General features: G+C 50.2%; 1 protein-coding gene across 7 annotated transcripts in view; it reads right to left on the bottom strand.

Annotated features, from left to right (window-relative positions):
• DIAPH2 (diaphanous related formin 2) overlaps positions 1–18,327 on the bottom strand; it is a 1,634,550-nt gene that overhangs the window by 1,220,209 nt on the left and 396,014 nt on the right. For all 7 annotated transcript variants that reach the window (XM_073589842.1, XM_073589844.1, XM_073589848.1 and 4 more), the window contains one exon: positions 14,392–14,508. In XM_073589842.1, the coding sequence (XP_073445943.1) occupies positions 14,392–14,508 (117 nt within the window). The remainder of the gene's footprint in view (positions 1–14,391; positions 14,509–18,327) is intronic.

The raw sequence follows: 18,327 nt of genomic DNA, 5'->3' as shown, positions 1-18,327 counted from the left end.
ATACAGGGCGGGGGAGTGTGGGAGGAACGGCCCCCGTCGAGTGTCCGGGCCGGAACCAGGGGCGCCGTCATCTAGGTTCCGGGGGAAACTGTCCCCGGGGGACAGAGTTCGAGGACGGACCGTTGTGACAGACAGATGGGCTGGGGAGGGACCAGAATAAAGGAGGCGGGGAATTCCCGGGACGATGAGTCAGCAGACCGGGACAGAAGAAGCAGGAGACCGTGGGAGTGACTGAGAGCGAGAGTGACTTACCAGTGCCAGGGGAGATGCTCACGGAGGACATCAGAGGTACGGCACCGGGACGACCGTCCAAGACCCGCTGCCGCCTTACCTCAGCCCGTGGCCGTTGCCGCCTCACCTCAGCCCGTGGCTGCCGCCTGCCCACGGTCGCTCGCGGCCGCTGCCACCTCGCCCCAGCTCGCGGCTGCGGTCTGTCTCCTGCCACCCGCAGCCGCCATGCTCTCACCCGTGGCTGCGGCAAGTCCAGTGCCGTCGGCGGCTACCACTGTCCCGCTCCGGTCCGCGGCAAGGGCCGGGCCTTTGCTCACTGCGGAGTCCCCATCGCAGCTGCTAGTTGCACAGGTGGCCTATCACCCGCCACCCCGCATCGCCGCCGCTTGCCCCAGTCCAGGGGCTGCGGCCCATCCGTCCAAGGACTCCGCCGGAGCCTGTGGGGCTCCAGCGTCATCGTCAACGCCTCAGCAACTGGGCCCAGCGACTACTACGCCGAAAAACCACCATCCCAAACGACGAAGGACGTCTGGACGGCTAAGTTGACTATATAATTAAGGACCAGTAGTCGGCCATACCGCGGCCCTATAGTGAACGGCTACTGCCGGAAGTAGTAGTGTTCTACCTGTTTGTGTTTGCTTGTAAAGAGCCCCTGTGAGGGCAATCCGTGTTACCCCTTTTGTTGATCAGGCTGTGACTGAGGAAAGTTCCCTCTAGTCTTAAAAACGTTACTATAGAAAGCACCAAATTGTCTCGCGACTCGTCACTGCATCCTGCGTACCTGCAAACACCACATTCAGACCTCAGAGAACGGAGACTTAATGGAATCACAACCACTTTGCTTCAACAATTTAGACCGTGTTCACATGTAGCGTAAATGCTGCAGATTTTCTGCTGCTTTTTTTGCATAAAACTTCTGCTATGTTGAAGTGTCCAAGCAAAGTGGATGTGATTTCATGAAAACTGCACCCCCGTGGTCGAATGATGCGGCTGAACTATGCGGTTTGTGTGTTTTTTTTCTCTAGATGCTTATATGTGGATCCTAAAAAACACATGTAAAAAGCTGCAGCAGAAACGCATCAAATAATCAGAGAAGCTTGTTATTGTGTAGTTTGGTGCGGATCCTGGCAGAAAACAAAAAACACAGTATTTCTGCCTCGTGTGAACACGGCCTTACAGACAGCAGAAGCCAAATGTCGTACAGTGACGCTACATAAAGATAAGAATGTTCTGGCGGCTCCAACTGAGAATAAAGGAACATAAATAATCCCTAGGTCCCAACTAGAGATGAGCAGGACACACAGATAACATCGCTATGGCCCTGGGTGATCAAAAGCCGCCAGTGACATCAGAAGGTGAGAGATTTGTGGCCACCCATCCAGGCACCAGGCATCACTGACCTGGACCAGAGACCATCCACTCATTTCTAGTCCCAACTGTCCTAGATATAGCAGACAGTCCAGGATTTGGATCTACACCCTGTAGTCTCGAGCGTTGGTTGAATTTCCCTCATTTCCAGCACCCCTCTGACAACTCCTGATAGGGGTGAAAGAAATGGTAAATAGGTGTGGATTGGGGTGTGGCCAAAATTGGCCAAGGCGCACTATGCGCACCGCATCATTTGTCCCTCTTTCTGTTCTTCAAATGATGGGATGTATGGGTAATGGGCCTGGATGGGACACTGTACATGAGATGAAGAGAGTACCCTAGATGGGAGCTCTGGAGCGTCAGATACAGAGAAGATAAGTACCGGCAATATAGTTCCCTAGAGGGGAAAGAAGAGACAGAATCGTGGGTTGAGAATAAGACTCTAACTAGTGGAACTGTAGCACGGGATGTGGTACTGAGCGGAGCTGTGGTACTGAGCGGAGCTGTGGTACTGAGCGAGGCTGTGGTACTGAATGGGGCTGTGGAACTCAGCAGGACTGTGGTACTGAGCGGGGTTGTGGTACTGAGCGGGGCTGTGGTACTGAGCGGGGCTGTGGTACTGAGCGGGGCTGTGGTACTGAGCGGGGCTGTGGAATTGAGCGGGGCTGTGGAACTGAGCGGGGCTGTGGAACTGAGCGGGACTGTGGTACTGAGAGGGACTGTGGTACTGAGCAAGGCTATGGTACTGAATGGGGCTGTGGTACTGAGCGAGTCTATCGTACTGTGCGGGGCTGTGGTACTTAACAGGGCTATGATAGTGAGCAGGTCTATGGTACTGTGTGGGGCTGTGGTACTGAACGGGGCTATGTTACTGAGCCAGCTGTGGTACTGAACGGGGCTATGTTACTGAGCCAGCTGTGGTACTGAGTGGGGCTGTGGTACTGAGCAGGGCAGTGGTACTAAGCCAGGATGTGGTACTGAGTCAGGCTGTGTTACTGGGGGGGCTGTGGTACTGAGCAGGGCTATAGTACTGTGCTTGGCTGTGGTACTGAGCGGGGCTATGTTACTGAGCCAGGCTGTAGTACTGGGCGGGGCTGTGGTGATGAACCAGGCTGTGGTACTGAGTGAGGTTATGTTACTGAGCCAGGCTGTGGTACTGCATGAGGCTGTGGTGCTGAGCAGGGCTATTTTATTGGGCGGGGATGGAGTACTGAGCGGAACTGTGGTACTGGGTGGGGCTGTAGTACTTAGCGGGGTTGTGGTACTGATCAGGGCTGCGGTACTGAGCAGAACTATGTTACTGAGCCAGGCTGTGGTACTGAGCAGGGCTGTGGTACTGAGCGGGGCTGTGGTACCGGGCAGGGCTATGTTACTGAGTCAGGCTGTGGAACTGAGTAGGACTGTGGTGTTGAGCAGGGCTGTGGTACTGAGTGGGGATATGGTGCTGAGCAGGGCAGTGGAGTCAGGAGGAATGGTGAAGATAGAGGACAAGTAAGTAAAGAGAAAGGAGTTGTCCACCATTTTTCATGCTCACTATCTACTGTATATAATCATCAACAAATTATCATTTAGTAAAATTTTATTCCTGACTGGTGGTCTCCCTCATTGAACTGTCCGGCAAACATCCTAAAATATCCGCTCCTGACAAACCCGAGTCATTGGTTACAAGCGAAGATCAAGGGCATAGTGCCCCAGTAGCATTAAGTCCAGCCAGGATCCCCACCTTCATGTAACGTTCCAAGGTGCAAGAGACGAGTACCTCACAAATGGCTGCCACCCCGTGTCACGTTACAGAGGTATAACCTGACACCTCATTATGCTGGCAGTCATCTATTCGGGGGCAACACTGGAGTGAGCTATTTTCCAGAATAGACAGTGAGTTCAGAATGGAGGGAAAGAAGTAGAAGTGGCTTAAAAGTGGATAAAGAAACAGATTTCTCTGATAAGACACACAACAAAGAATCTTTCAAATACATGTGCTAATGAATTATACAAAGTTAGTTAAAAGTTTAGTTTGTATTTAAGAAAAAAAAGGATGAGACCAAATATTGATGTCATTACTCTATCTACACCATGTACAGAATTTCTGATCCTATATGGATCCTGAGTTACCTCATATATTATACTTCAGAGAAGCACTCACTATTCTGCTGATGCAGTCACTGTGTACATACATTACTGATCCTGATTTACATCCTGTATTATACTCCAGAGCTGCACTCACTATTCTGCTGGTGCCACATTACATTACTGATCCTGAGTTACATCATGTATTAAACTCCAGAGCTGCACTCACTATTCTGCTACTACAGTCATGTTGTAAATACATTACATTACTGATCCTGAGTTCTGTCCTGTATTATACTCCAGAGCTGCTCTCACTATTCTGCTGGTGCAGTCACTGTGTACATACATTACATTACTGATCCTGAGTTACATCCTGTATTATACTCCAGAGCTGCTCTCACTATTCTGCTGGTGCAGTCACTGTGTACATATATTACATTACTGATCCTGAGTTACATAGTGTAGATATTTTATTATAAAAATGAAAAACATAACAATAATAACAGAAACAAAACAGAAATATAAGCCAGAAAATAATCAGTATACTGAACACTGGTCCAGCCGCTCACTCTCTCCTTACAAGCATATTATGCATATATACAGAATAATAACTAATAATAACTCCTTTCACCTTTTGGTCCGGTTACCAAACAAAATAACCACAAACAAATTTTTAAAAAAAGCAAACAAAAACTATATACATAAATTTTTTTTCTTAATACATACATACATATAGATACACACATACAAACACAAACTATACAAATATATACAAGACTAAACTAAACACCCCACACTCAAACCCACCATTCCCAACCCTCGCATTGACCTGAGAGCTGGTCCTGCATCTCATGCCTCAATCCATGTCCAACGTCCATAGGCTAGATCAGGCAGTGCCAGTTTTTCCCCCCAAACACCCCAGTGTCCCATAGTCCCACAAGATAAACCCACCTCCCCCCTTTTCCAACCACCCAACCTAACACCTACCCCCAAATCTAGATCCCCATATACAATATATACAGAACAAACACTAGAATATCCGCAAACAAAGCTCATGTTCGGGGCCTGCAGCCCTACATCACTGTATACTAATCACACAAAACAAAAATCTACAGTGTCAGCAGCAGCCCACCTCCAGGAAAGATGACCAGACTAGGGCACACTAAAAGTAAAGCCCCTCCAGACAGCACACCTTCACCAGGTCAGCGATTATGGTCCTAAACACATCGTCCATTGGAAGGATTTTCCGTTGCGTCAATACTAAGTACCGTGCGTTCCACGTATGATACCTAACCATTGCGCTAACTAGATATAAGGTGCAACGGTCCCGACCAACAAGGTCTCCGAATGCTCCTTAGGCCCATTCAGCATAAGAGAGACTGGCCAGCCAAGACCAGCCAATGGAGGCGCCCACCCTGTTGTACACCTCTGTGTTGAAGGAACAACGAAGCAGGAAGTGGTACATGTTTTCCAGCATGGTACCACAATGCTCCCGAGGACAGTTTTTGTCCTCAGAGCTCCTACACTTCAGATTGTCCCTCACACACAGTTTCCCATGGAAGCAGCGCCAAGCCAAGTCCCAAAACTTCGAAGGGATCCTGATAGAATTCAACAGATGCAAACCCACCCCAAGATTCTGACTTGGGCAATCCCTGAGTGCCAGAGGCCTCTGGAAATGGGTCAACAGAACCCTATTGTCAAAGAGTTTCCTTGGCAGAGTCCTGATCTCCCACATTCCCAGACCACACCGGTGAATTACCTTCAGAACCAAGGTGGTTTAAGGCGGAAGATGTCCAAGCGGTGTGTGAAGATCCTCACATGCCCTCCTGTCTCCCATTCCTGGAAGAAAGGCTGAAACCATCCCCTACAGGAGAATACCTATGGAGGAGCCCTCTATTTCCAGAGGTTTGCAATATTGATCTTAATGAATGACCATACTCAACCCTCCTAGTCTCCTCGTATGGTAAGTAACCTCCCTCTTGACCAGGTTCAGTCTATTCCACCATAACAGTTGGAAGAAAACTGTAGACCCGAGTGCAGAGAGACTCTGGCAAGATGCACACAGTGCCCAGATAAATCAGTAAAGGGAGCAGGTAAGTTTTGATCAGGTTTACCCATTCCCTTAGTGTCAAAGACCAACCCTTCCATTGGTTTACCTTCTGATTGGCGATCTCTAGCCTGCTGTCCCAATTTTGTTTGGGGTAATCCCCCTGGCCAAATTCGATGCCAAGGACTTTTGAAAAGACTTTGGGTCCTGGAAGGGTGTCCAGAGATCAATACCAGGATCTCCTCCTATCAGCCAGAGACTCTCACAATTATCCCAGTTGATCTTGGACCCGGATGCCTCCGAGTAGCGATCTACCTTTAACATCAGCCACCCTGCCTCCTCATGAGAGGAAACAAAAACATTGAAGTCAACAGCATAAGCCACCACCATCAGAGTGGCTTCCGATGCTGCCCGGTCCATTCCGATCCCGGCCAACAGTCCAAACTCCACCCTCCTAAACAGCACCTTTACCAGAACCTTCCTGTCTGCATTGAGAAGTACTATGGGATGCCAATTCTCAATGCAAGATGGGTTCTTAACCTTTGACAAGATGATCAGGGCAGACCTCCTCATTGACATTGGCAGAGTGCCCGAGGAAAGACACTCAATGAATACCTCAGTCAAGAGGGGAACCAAATAGTCCTTAAAGGCCTTATAGAGCTCAGATGTTAAGCCATCTGGACCGAGTGATTTTTTTTCAGTCGCCAACTTAACTTCCTCTTCCCTGATCATCTCTGTTAAAACATCAAGAGAGGGGTCTATCCCTGGTTTGGGGACAGCTTCAGCCAGGAAAGTTGACATCTCATCCCAATCAAGATCCCTCTTCCCCAAGAGGTGCGAGTAGAAGGATCTGACAACCTCCAGGATCTTTGATCTGGATCATCTCAGGGACCCCGTAGTGTCGACCAGTCCTGTAACTACTTTACTATTCACTGACATCTTGCAGTTTCTGTAAGGGTTGGGCGAGCAGTACTTCCCGTAATCCCTCTCAAAAATCAAAGATGGGTGTTTATCGTACTGACACCTCATTAGCAAAGATTTCACTCTGGAGATCTCCTTGCGGCTACCTCCAGTTGAGACAAGATGCTCGAGTTTCCTCCTCAGACCCTGATACCAGTGGAACCTGCTCAGACTCCTGAGGCTCGAAAGCTGGCGGTAGAGTCTCGCCACCCTTTTCTTGAACAACTCCATCACTCTGACTTACTACTACAAAGATCCAGTAAGGGTACCTGGCTCTGAAGAAAATCCTCAAAGGACTGTCTTATCTACGCTTCTTCCAAGAGAGACAAATTGAGCCTCCAAAAGCCTCTTCCCATTCGGAGGGTCTCCGTAACATTCAGAGAAAACAAAATTAAACAGTGGTCGGAGAACTCCACCTCAAGAACAGACACTGCCGAAGAGACAGCTTCCTCCTTTAAATAAAACCTATTCTGTACCTACAGTTACCTCTATGATAAGTGAACCCCTCGTGGCCTGGAGTGTGCTGAAAATGGACATCCAGCAGGTGAGCCTCATTAGCTATACTATTAAGGGTGACACTATCATAAATCAGCTTGTCTCTGGAACTTCCTCTATCTCGGGGCCTTGTGACAGCATTGAAGTCCTCTCCAAAGTCAACCTGCAGACTTGTAAAAAGGTAGGGCTTGATCCTCATAAAGAGACACTTCTGGTCCCACTTAGATTGGGGACCATAGATGTTAATGAGCCAGAGCTCTTGTCCCCTCATGAGGACATCTGAGATCGGGCACCTCCCCATTTCTGACTCAATAACCCGAAGGCATTCCACCGGTGCGGTAAAAAGGACCCCCACTCCGCTATATGGCTCGGCCGCAAGAGACCAATAGGAGGGCCCAAGTCTCCACTACCTCTTAGCTTTAAACACGTCTACCATGTTTGGTAGCCTGGTCTCTTGCAAAAAGAACACGTCAGCTTCAACCCAGCTGAGAAAATCAAAGGCCGCAAATCTGGCTGTATTTGACTTTATGCTGGCGACATTAATGGACGCCAGCGTCACGGAGTGGGTACCGCCAACTTTGGTGATTGAGTTAGATGGCTTTCTTCTTCCCACTCCCCTTATCCTCTGCCTCAGAGGAGGAATCCTTCCCCCCCTTTAACGACACAGAGGTGTCTATTCCCACATGTTTTTTCTTTTTATTGTCCTCGTCTCCGGACTCTGGGCCAGTCCCTTCCTCCAAGGACCTTACATTCTCAGAAGAAGGAGACTCGCCACGCCGAAGCCAGAACCTCGCCCTCAGCTTCCTCCTCAGAAGAAGAGATGTTCTCAAGGGCTTGGAACCGGTTAGAAAGACCAACCAGAGGAGAGTCAGTTTTTCCTTTCTTAGGTACCTTGGTCAGAGCAGAAGAAAAGGTTTTATCTCCCTTCTTACTGTCATGGTTTTCTGGGTTCTCGGATTAGGGGATTTTAGGGTTAACTCGGATGGCCTCTTTTTGGGTCCTGGGAGGTTTCTTATAGCCTCATTGTGAGGCCATCTTTGTCGTTTATACTCTGACCCTTGGCTGAGTGTGTCTGACCCTGTTGTGCTTGTGCTTCGTACCTGAATTATCGTATGTCTGTCTGGTTTTGATCTGGTTCCGTCCCTGTTAAGGTTTTCTGTTTGCTGTCCTTTGTACTGTTGTTTGCCCGTCTCGGTTTTCTAACTTATTGGCTACGTCCTGACTATTCTTTGATTATTCCCTCTGTACTACGCCGCTCTCTCCGTGTATGACCCTTTGGCTAGTCTGACCTGGTACTTATCTCTCATCCCTACGCCGCACACCTGCGCTGCTGCTGGCTCCCAGTGGTGTCTTCTGGTAGCTCTGCCCCCTCGCTGACACGCGGTCATATGCCACAGGTCCTGCCGGCATGTCACACTCCACAGCGGCGCTCTCCTCCTGGGCTCCGGCTGACTGCGCTCATCCCGGGCGACCTACCCACGGCCCACCGTGCCTCTGAGTGAGTTTACACTACGCCTCCGTTCCCTAAACCTCTGTCTTTACCTCTGCACTATCGCAGCAGGCATTACTGCTATTGCGTCCCTGACACTTTCTCTTCTTTTTGGTGCCGAGCTTACGCTTGTCCTCTAGCCACTGCCTATTATCCTCTTCCATACTTTCATAATGAGAGGATTCGGAGGCAGTGGCGCTTTCCTCCCTGTGGATCCTCCTGAACCCCTCAACCAACTAATCATCCCTCGAGGCCTCAGCAGCAGGACTGGAGTCCAGGATAGGGGCCACCTCAGCAGCAAGGGGCTCGCCCAGGTCCCTCTCCTGTCTGCGCTTGTCTAGACACCTCAGCCGGGCACGCGTCTTTTTATTGATATTCCTACTTGACCACTAAGCTCCCTCACCTCTGCTTGTCCCATCCCCAGCAAATTCAGCCTCATGGCTTTCTCCCACCTGGGTCACGACTGCATTAGCGAAGGAGCGAGGACAACGGCTGAATGGGTGACCTAACTCACCACAAAGCTGGCACCTAATCTCCACACAAGATGCAGCAAGATGGCCGATATCCCAACACAATGCACATTTCTGCACAGTGCAGTTTGCACTGAAGTGTGTGGGGTCGCCGCACCTGTGACAGAGCTTCGGTTGCCCCAGATAGAAGACCTGGATATGATTCCTACCCAGGAAGGCAGATGATGGAATGTGGGCAACCGTATCACCTGAACGCTTAAGTTTTACCATAACTGTCCAGGTCCCCGACCGGTACCAAACTCGTCATGGTTTTTCTTTGGCATCTCCACCACTTCTCCTTATCGGCCAAGCCACGTCATGATGTCTTAACAAGAAAGTGACTTTTTACAAGTCATCACAGTCACTTTCTTGACTTGGTCGGGCTCATTTATTGCCAAATCATAATTCGACCAGAAGAGCTCAAGCCTCTCTGGCCGAACAAAACGGACATCAAACTCAGGTGTGGATCAGGGATGTATCAAGGCATAGATGTCAATTGACCTGAAGCCCATCTTCAGCAGGACCTCCACAACCTTAGACCTAGGAGGACATGCATCAATGCCCCTCCACCGAAGACGGACCACATTCCTACGCACGCTACCCGGGCCGGCTGTCAGGAGGGACCAAACTGCATCCCCCTTTTTGTTCTCGGAAGGCCCTGAGGCCATGCCTCTCTATCCAGAAGAAAAGATCAACCTCTAAATCCTCTAAGATTAGCGATCTCTCCCCCTTGTTTAGATCCTCAAGGAGACACCGCTGCAACACGCCATCCCCAGAGCCCCGAGACAAGGAGGATAACCTGCTTCCCCGGGAGGTGACAGTGACATAACTCCTGATGGGTTCTGCCACCACCTGGGGAGGAGGGCAACCGGACCAGTGACCGAATCAACACCAACAGTATCACTATTACCCACCTCAATAACCCCCTCACCCTCCACCAAACCAGCAACCACATCACTAGACAAAGAATTTTCCTTATCCATACCACCCACCACATTCACTCCTGCTGGACCAGTGAAAACAGGGGGTGACATTTTGACCTCCGCATCATCAGGCACAAGGTTCTCAGTCTCCTCCACATAACTGGAGGCAACGTCACCCCTGGACTTACGTGTGTCCTCCGCATCATCAGTTGATATTTTCTGTTGCTTTACTGTTGATACCAGTTGCCGCTGATCTTTTGCCGCTGTGAGGCGCCGTTGTTCCTTTATATCAGGATCTTGCTTACCAGTGCCGCCAACACAGAATAGGACTTTGGGAGAACTGAAACTCCCAGCCCCGGAAACCCCGTCACACTGCTGCCGCTTCTGAACTAAGTGATCAGCGGCAACAGTATTCAGGGGCTCCGAGGCTACTGGAGCTGCCTCTGACACTGGGCTGCTCCCCCTCCCATTGAGGAGTGCACCAAAGCATCGTGGCCTGACCGTTCGCCCGCCGTTGGGTTGCCCTCATTGTCCAGCCTCTCGGCTGATGCACCTTCTGCTATGTCCCTGCTACTACTAGCAAAGACGGAGCTCTGCACCTCACTACCATGCTCTGTACTCTCCCCGCACCTTTGCACCGGAACCACAGCAGAACCCAGGCTGGGCTAGGCAATGGGGCTTATACAGCAAGCTGACCCTGCAGCTGACTCAGGGAGTACAGGGAGGGGGGCATATACATAGCTTACTGCAACTTTGGCTTGGTCTTCTTTGCCGTTTTCTTCTGGCCCCCAGGTGCCTCCTCTGGTAAATCGTCACCAAGAGGGAAATTCTGAAGGCACACTGGGAACTCCAGGAGCTTGATCTCTGCCATTAGTGCCCCTCCCTGGCCACTGTCCTCCCCAGAGCCAGCAGAACTGCAACCAGATGTCAATGTCGCCTGCTATGCAGGGAGCTCGCTGCATGTGGCCTGCGGGTGACTTTGCAGGCTGCCAGGTGGGGCTTTCTGCTGGTCATCCTCCTCTGCATCATCATCCCCATCTGCCTTTGCTCTCTGGTATCAGCCAGTTCTCTAAATCTGTCCTTATTCACTAGTTTTTCTCCTTGAATGGACCACTCTTCTCTATGATTAAAGCTTTCCTCACTTCAAGCTCATTAAGTTCATGTTTCAGTCTCCTTACCTCCGCCTGGAGTTGGGTCTTCCTCTGTTTAGAGGAACCTGCAGCTTTGGCGGTTGTGTAGCGTAGCTCCTCCTGGAGCCTCCTGATGGTCTTGCTTGCTTCTTCATACTCATGGAGGTGGCTAATGACTTGGGAGGCATAGGTGGACACAGAGATCTGGGGTCTCTGCAGCACCTAACCCTCCTCAGTGAGGCCAGTCTCACCTCCGTGAGCACTCAGCTTTCCTCCAGAAGGACCGCCATCTTGCACGCTAGCAGGCTTCTCCTCCATGTTGGAAACCTTACAGCTTCTCTAGGTCAATGCAGACCAAGGGGGAGTAGGAGTCACATTGTTGCGACTCCTGGTGGAGCATCTCACCCCCGAGTCCTCTGATGTGCAGGCCGGTTGCTGGTTTCTTCTCCCCCCTGCTGGCCTGGTCCGGGAAACAGAAGCCAGGGACTTGGATCCATTGTTTATCCCAGGAAACCCACTCCCTCCCTGGGTAGGACAGAGAGCAGGTCCCCAGGTGGAGAGGTGTTGTTTCTCAGAGTTCAGGAGCACACAGCAGGATCAGCAGCGAACACACCCACAATCACCACAATGAGCAACAGCTGAGCAGAGCTGCACTCGCTATTCTGCTGGTGCAGTCACTGTGTACATACATTACATTAATAATCCTGAGTTACATCTTGAATTATACCCCAGAGCTGCACTCACTATTTTGCTGGTGCAGTCAATGAGCACATACATTACATTAGTTATCCTGTACGGATTCTGAGTTACTTACTGCATTATACTCCAGAGCTGCACTCATTACTACTACTGGAAATAGACAGTGAATAGATACCCCAGGGCCATGGAACCTAAACACCTGCTGAATAGATACAACGGGGCCGTGGGGCCTGAACTCGCAGTGGCCATGGAGCCTGAGCAACTGATGGGTTGATACACCAGGACAGTGGAGCCTAAGTGCCTGGTGAATAGATACACCGGGGCTGTGGAGCCTGAGCTTCTGGTGAATATATACACCGATACCGTGGAGCCCGAACTCCTGGTGAATAGATACACTGGGGCCATGGAGCCTGTGCTCCTGGAGAATATATACACCGGGGCGATGGAGCCTGTTCTCCTGGTGCATAGATATACCGGGGCCATGGAGCCTGAGAGCCTGGTGAATAGATACACAGGGGCCATGGAGCCTGTGCTCCTGTCCAATAGATATCCCAGAGCCGTAAAGCCTGAGCTCCTGGTGAATATATACACTGGGGCCGTGGAGCCTAAGCTCCTGGTGAATAGATACCCCAGGGCCGTGAAGCCAGAGCTTCTGGTGAATATATACATGGGGGCCGTGGAGCCTGAGATCCTGGAGAATAGATACACTGGGACAATGGAGCCTAAGTGCCTGATGAATAGATACACCAGGACTGTGGAGCCTAAGTGCCTGGTGAATAGATACATCGGGGCCGTGGAGCCTGAGCTCCTGGTGAATACATACACCAGGTCAGCTGAGCCTGTGCTCCTGGTGAATAGATACACTGGAGCCGTGGAGCCTGAGCTACTGGTGAATAGATACACCAGGGCAGTGGAGCCTGGGCTCCTGGTGAATAGATAAATTGGGGCTGTGGAGCCTGAGCTCCTGGTGAATAGATACCCCAGGGCCGTGAAGCCTGAGCTCCTGGTGAATATATACACGGGGGCCGTGGAGCCTGAGATCCTGGTGAATAGATACACTGGGGCCGTAGAGCCTGAGCTCCTGGTGAATAGATCCATCTGGGCCGTGGATCCTGAGAGCCTGGTGAATAGATACACCGGGGCCGTGGAGCCTGAGCTCCTGGTGAATACATACACCAGGTCAGCGGAGCCTGTGCTCCTGGTGAATAGATACACTGGGGCCGTGGAGCCTGAGCTACTGGTGAATAGATACACCAGGGCCGTGGAGCCTGAGCTCCTGGTGAATACATACATTGGGGCTGTGGAGCCTGAGCTCCTGGTAAATAGATACCCCAGGACCGTGAAGCCAGAGCTCCTGGTGAATATATACACGGGGGCCGTGGAGCCTGAGATCCTGATGAATAGATACACTGGAGCCGCAGAGCCTGAGGTCCTGGTGAATAGATACATCTGGGCCGTGGATCCTGAGAACCTGGTGAATAGATACACAGGGGCCGTGGAGCCTGAGCTCCGGATGAATAGATACATCTGGGCTGTGGAGCCTGAGCTCCTGGTGAATAGATACACCAGTGCCGTAGAGCCTGAGCTCTTGATGAATTGATACACTGGGAAAGTGGAGCCTAAGTGACTGGTGAATAAATACACTGGGGTCGTGGAGCCAGAGCTCCTGGTGAATAGATACACTGGGGCCTTGGAGCCTGAGCACAGGATGAATAGATACATCTGGGCTGTGGAGCCTGAGCTCCTGGTGAATAGATACACCAGGACCATGCAGCCTGTGATCCTGGTAAATAGATACACAGGGGCTGTGGAGCCTGAGCTCTTGTCGGATAGATACCCCACAGCCATGAAGCCAGAGCTCCTGGTGAACAGATATTCCAGGGCCATGGAGCCTGAGCACCTGGGGAATAGTTACACCGGGGCCATGAAGCCTGAGCTCCTGGTGAAGACACGCCGGGGATGTGGAGGCTGTGCTCCTGGTGAATAGATATACCGGGGCTGTGGAGCCTGAGAGCCCGGTGAATAGATGCACAGGGGCCGTGCAGCCTGAGCTCCTGTACAATAGATACCCCAGAGCTGTGGAGCCTGAGCTCCTGGTGAAAAGATACACAGGGACCGTGGAGCCTGAGCTCCTGGTGAATATATACCAGCGGTCGCTTGCTCCTGTTCTCTTGGGTTCAGATTTTGCTATGAAATGTATTTAGGTTGAAGATGGCTGTAGTAATGAATGTTCCTCTTTGATTAGTAGAACTCGAATACCTCTGTGAAATATTTGTGGAAATTCAGATGAAACACATAAAAAGCTGCATTATCGGAATATTTCCCATGTGCTATGTCTGTAATGTTGCCGCTCCACGTGGCTGTGGACAATAGTGCTGTGTGTGTCTCAAGGACAGGAATGCAATATGAAGAAATACTTTTGTTTCACAATTTACATTATTTCTGCAGAACACGTGGAAACAATGAGTCCTACCTGATGTAATAGTCGTTGCGGATGAGCAGGAAGTGCTGCAGAATGGACAGGAGGAAAGGTTCGGATGCCGTGTCCTTCAGCATATTGTAGAGGAGATGGTAGACTTCATTAATGTCGGTGAACAGCGAGTCAAGGAAGCTTCCTATACAATGAGTGAGCACATACCTGCGGTACAATGGGACGGCGGTAAGAAGAACTTCATACAATGGAGAGAAAGATGCAGAATGAAGAGCGCGAGAGGAAACATTGCCCATTATTTACACTTTTCTATGCAGAATGTAATTTTGGCTGGTAGCATATACATTGGGTGTCTTGTTGGATCGACTTGTCCATGCTCCAATGTCCCGCGTCTACAGGTAACGGTTTCCGGGAAGACAACAGTTACTGGATTATTGGCCTTCTACGAGATCAACTTCCGTCTAACACCGATTGCAGAACTATTGTACTGTATATTGGAAAGTCATGAAGCTTTCTAATCAACAATTTCTTTCAATTTCTCTCTAATTTCAATATGTCAACTTGATTTTGATACATTTAGTTTTTGAGTCCTGGTCGTGTCTGGCTGAGTTGTTGGGTTGCCCATTTGAATGCCAAAAACATCAATTTTTATTACTGAAGCTTGTCAACCTTAATTTACTTCATAATAATAGTTACGCACTGAAAACTGGGGGTTATTAGGCTAAAGTTGTGGGGGGGTAGGGCTGGCTCCAGGTTTTCATGTGCCCTGGGCCAAACAGCGCCCCTTTAACACATACCACAACTCATGATGCTCCGATACGGCAGAGAAATAGCAGTATAGTACAATGAAAAATACTTCACTTTTTACATCTCATGACTGATATTCTCCAATAGCTCCAAAAACGGACAGTATATTACGCCATACAGTATTATGGGCACCGCATAGTGCGCTATACAGAGTAATGAGGCCCATATATTTCTCCATACAGAATCATTGGTCCCATATAATATGTTTGAATAATGTTTGAAACAGTATATGATGAGCTCCACATAATGCTACAGTATATGTTGGTCCCCATGGATGAAGCTCCACTGTCTTATGGGCCCAAATAAAGCTCAATATATAATGGGCCCCATTTCTAATGCTCTAGTGTATAATGGGCCCTGTAAATGCTGCTCCAGTGTCTGATGTCCACCTTTGGAATGCTCTAGTGTATGATGGGCCCCATATATCATTCTCCAGAGAATAGTGCGCCCCAAAAATTGGTGTCCCAACATTGAAAACAATTAAATAAGTCTCCTCGCTAGGGAATCCCTGTACTAGTCTCGTCGTCCCCATCTTCCATCTCACTGCACTTGGCTGTTTAGGCAGAGGGCGTACAGACGTGATGTCATTGCGCTCTCTGATCAAAATATCACTGTCAGGACACGCGGAAGACGTCATGGCGGTGGAGCAGGGAGAGGTAAGTATTTCAACTTTGCAAGTGCTGTGATCCTGAGAAAGCAGGGGGGGCCCACTCGTTGGCGACGGCACTGGCACAGGGCCCCTCATAGTACGGCGGTGTGTTATGAATGAGTCACTGTAGGAGGCAAAAACAGAAATACTAGCTAAGTCCAGAAAACCAGAGAAGTTGGCAATTATCGGATTGCAGACCCCTGAACCTAACAACAACAACTAGCAGTAGCCGTGGGGGGTTCCTACGGTGCCCTAGACCCCTCGATCACAGCCGGAGAACTACATAGCCTAAAGACAGAAAGGGAAATCTAAACTGCCCCAGAGCAGACCCCAAAGCAATAGGCAGCCCCCAACATATAATGACGGTGAAGCAAGATGAAAAAACACTCGCACAGATAGAAAGATAGGCTGAGCAAATGATGGGGCCCAAGCTAACTAAATAGGACAGAATAGAAAAGCTGCTGTCTGCAATCCGCCAAAACCCTCTCTAAAACAAGAGCCAACAGACTGATAGGGAAAAAAACCCTGAAGATGCTAGGCTTCAAAAAGACTATATCAGTACTCAGGTATTATCTGAAGACAGAGCAAAAAGGAATTCAGCTCACCCAGCAGGGAGAGGCAGAAATCCAGAAAAACAAGGCAAAACAAAACCAAAACACAAATGCAAAAATTAGAGCAGAAAACTTAGCTTTTGAGGAGCAGGAATCAGACTGCGCTCCAAGAATCCCTCAGAGTAATCACCCACAAGGCAGAAGGGCGTCGGCTGCCTTATATCCAGTCAGCAATCCCAGTCACCCAGTCATCATCATTCTGCTCAGGTGCTTTGTAATCAGCCTCACTACCTTCCTTCACCAGAAGAGGGAGTTCATCAGACCTCAATGGTGAAGGGGAAAATGAACTCACAACAGCGGTGTGTGGTGGAAGTGTCTGACGGCGGGTGGGCCCTCCGGCAGAGACACTTTTGCATACTATGAGGGGCCCTATGCCAGTGCCGTCACCCATGAGTATGCCCCCTCCACCTGCTCAAGGAACCTGCACTTCCATCTGCACCTTCCTCTTTGTCACCGTGTAAGGTGGTATAGTATGCGGGAAGGGGAACCTGAGTTTCCTCAGGGTCAAATTCTGGCTGTGTAGAGTGTGAGGGGAATGTAGTGGTCTGGGTCAATGTACCAACAGAATCATCTAGCAGTGGCTGGGCATCAGTGCACTTGTGGCGTCCCCAGGAGTACGGTCGCCACAGTGGCATTACCTTCCTCCTAGGGAGTGTGATGTCATGCTTGGGAGCACAGAAGTATCTCTCTAGCAGTTAAACCAACACACAACACATTTCCCACTCCAGGCCAGCAGGGAGACCTCTGAACCCGACTGCTGAGGAGCTGCTCTCTGTGGTCGGGAGGAGGTAAGTTAGGGCACTCTGTGCAGGGAAGGGTAAGTGTGTGGACAGGAGAAGGGGAGCTGGAGGATGAGCAGAGTTAACGCTCACTACTAACTGGAGCGCATGGTCTGGATTCCGGACTCCGAGTTTGTAGGGACACTGACGTTCCTGCAGCAGAAACCGGAGGAAGTAGCATCGACGTGTGGGAGCCAGAAGGAAAAGGCTACGGCTGCCTGCCATACGAGAAAGTTCCAAAAGAGAGTCAACAGGGGGAACTTCATTGAACTCAGCACTGCGAGTACCTCAGATAAGCGCTAGAACGGAGGCCACACTGCCTATCTGCAGAGAGAGAATTTGAAATTGGCTTCCAGGCTGACCAACTCCTTCTCCATCTGTACTCTGGGTCCTGGACGGCACTTACCAAATACAGGAAAAGGAACTGCACGACTGTGTCTATCATCTTTCTCCTGCGCCTGGCGCACGGCTCTGCACACCATCTACCAATTCTTTCATCTGCCCTGCGACTACGGCCCTACCTGTGCAGGGCTTCTACATCTTAGCTGCACCACAACATCTGTCCCAGAGAAGCGACACTGCAGCGCTGGTCAATCTAATCAGAAACCACAGGTGGCGTCACGTATCTTTCACCTATAAACGTAATTCAACCCTTTGCATGGACGCCCAGGGCCACGGAACGGGTCACCACCACCGTGACACATCCCTGTGAGACACCGGCCCGGTACCGATTAACCCCACTGCCCTGGCTGGCCACCCACACTCCATGTCAGATTCATCTTGGACTTGGGAATTCACGATTTGACCTGATAACCCAGGCATGGTATGTGAAAACAGCTCCTTGGAGTAATCTGTAGTGTGGCCTGCCGCATCCTTCAATTTTGGTTGGGGAGAAGGACACAAGGAGAGGGGTTCTTCCTGACCAGGAGCCAGCACTTGACGACTCAGTGCTTGCATTTTTTTAAACTTCAGAAGAGGAGGGCATATTTGCAGGAGTCTGTTTCGGCAATGAAAGCCAAAACCAGTTCCTCATGCTATGCCTTTAAAAGGGGTTAACCTACTCCCAGAAAAGGTAGCCTTCCAGGCGTTCCGGAGCCAGACGCAGGCTCAACACCTCCTGCCTTAGCTGCTA

Source organism: Dendrobates tinctorius, unplaced genomic scaffold (assembly GCF_039654945.1).
Source record: "Dendrobates tinctorius isolate UK_male_01 unplaced genomic scaffold, ASM3965494v1 ptg000114l, whole genome shotgun sequence".
NCBI lineage: Eukaryota > Metazoa > Chordata > Amphibia > Anura > Dendrobatidae > Dendrobates > Dendrobates tinctorius.
This window is presented reverse-complemented; position numbering and strand designations above follow the sequence as displayed.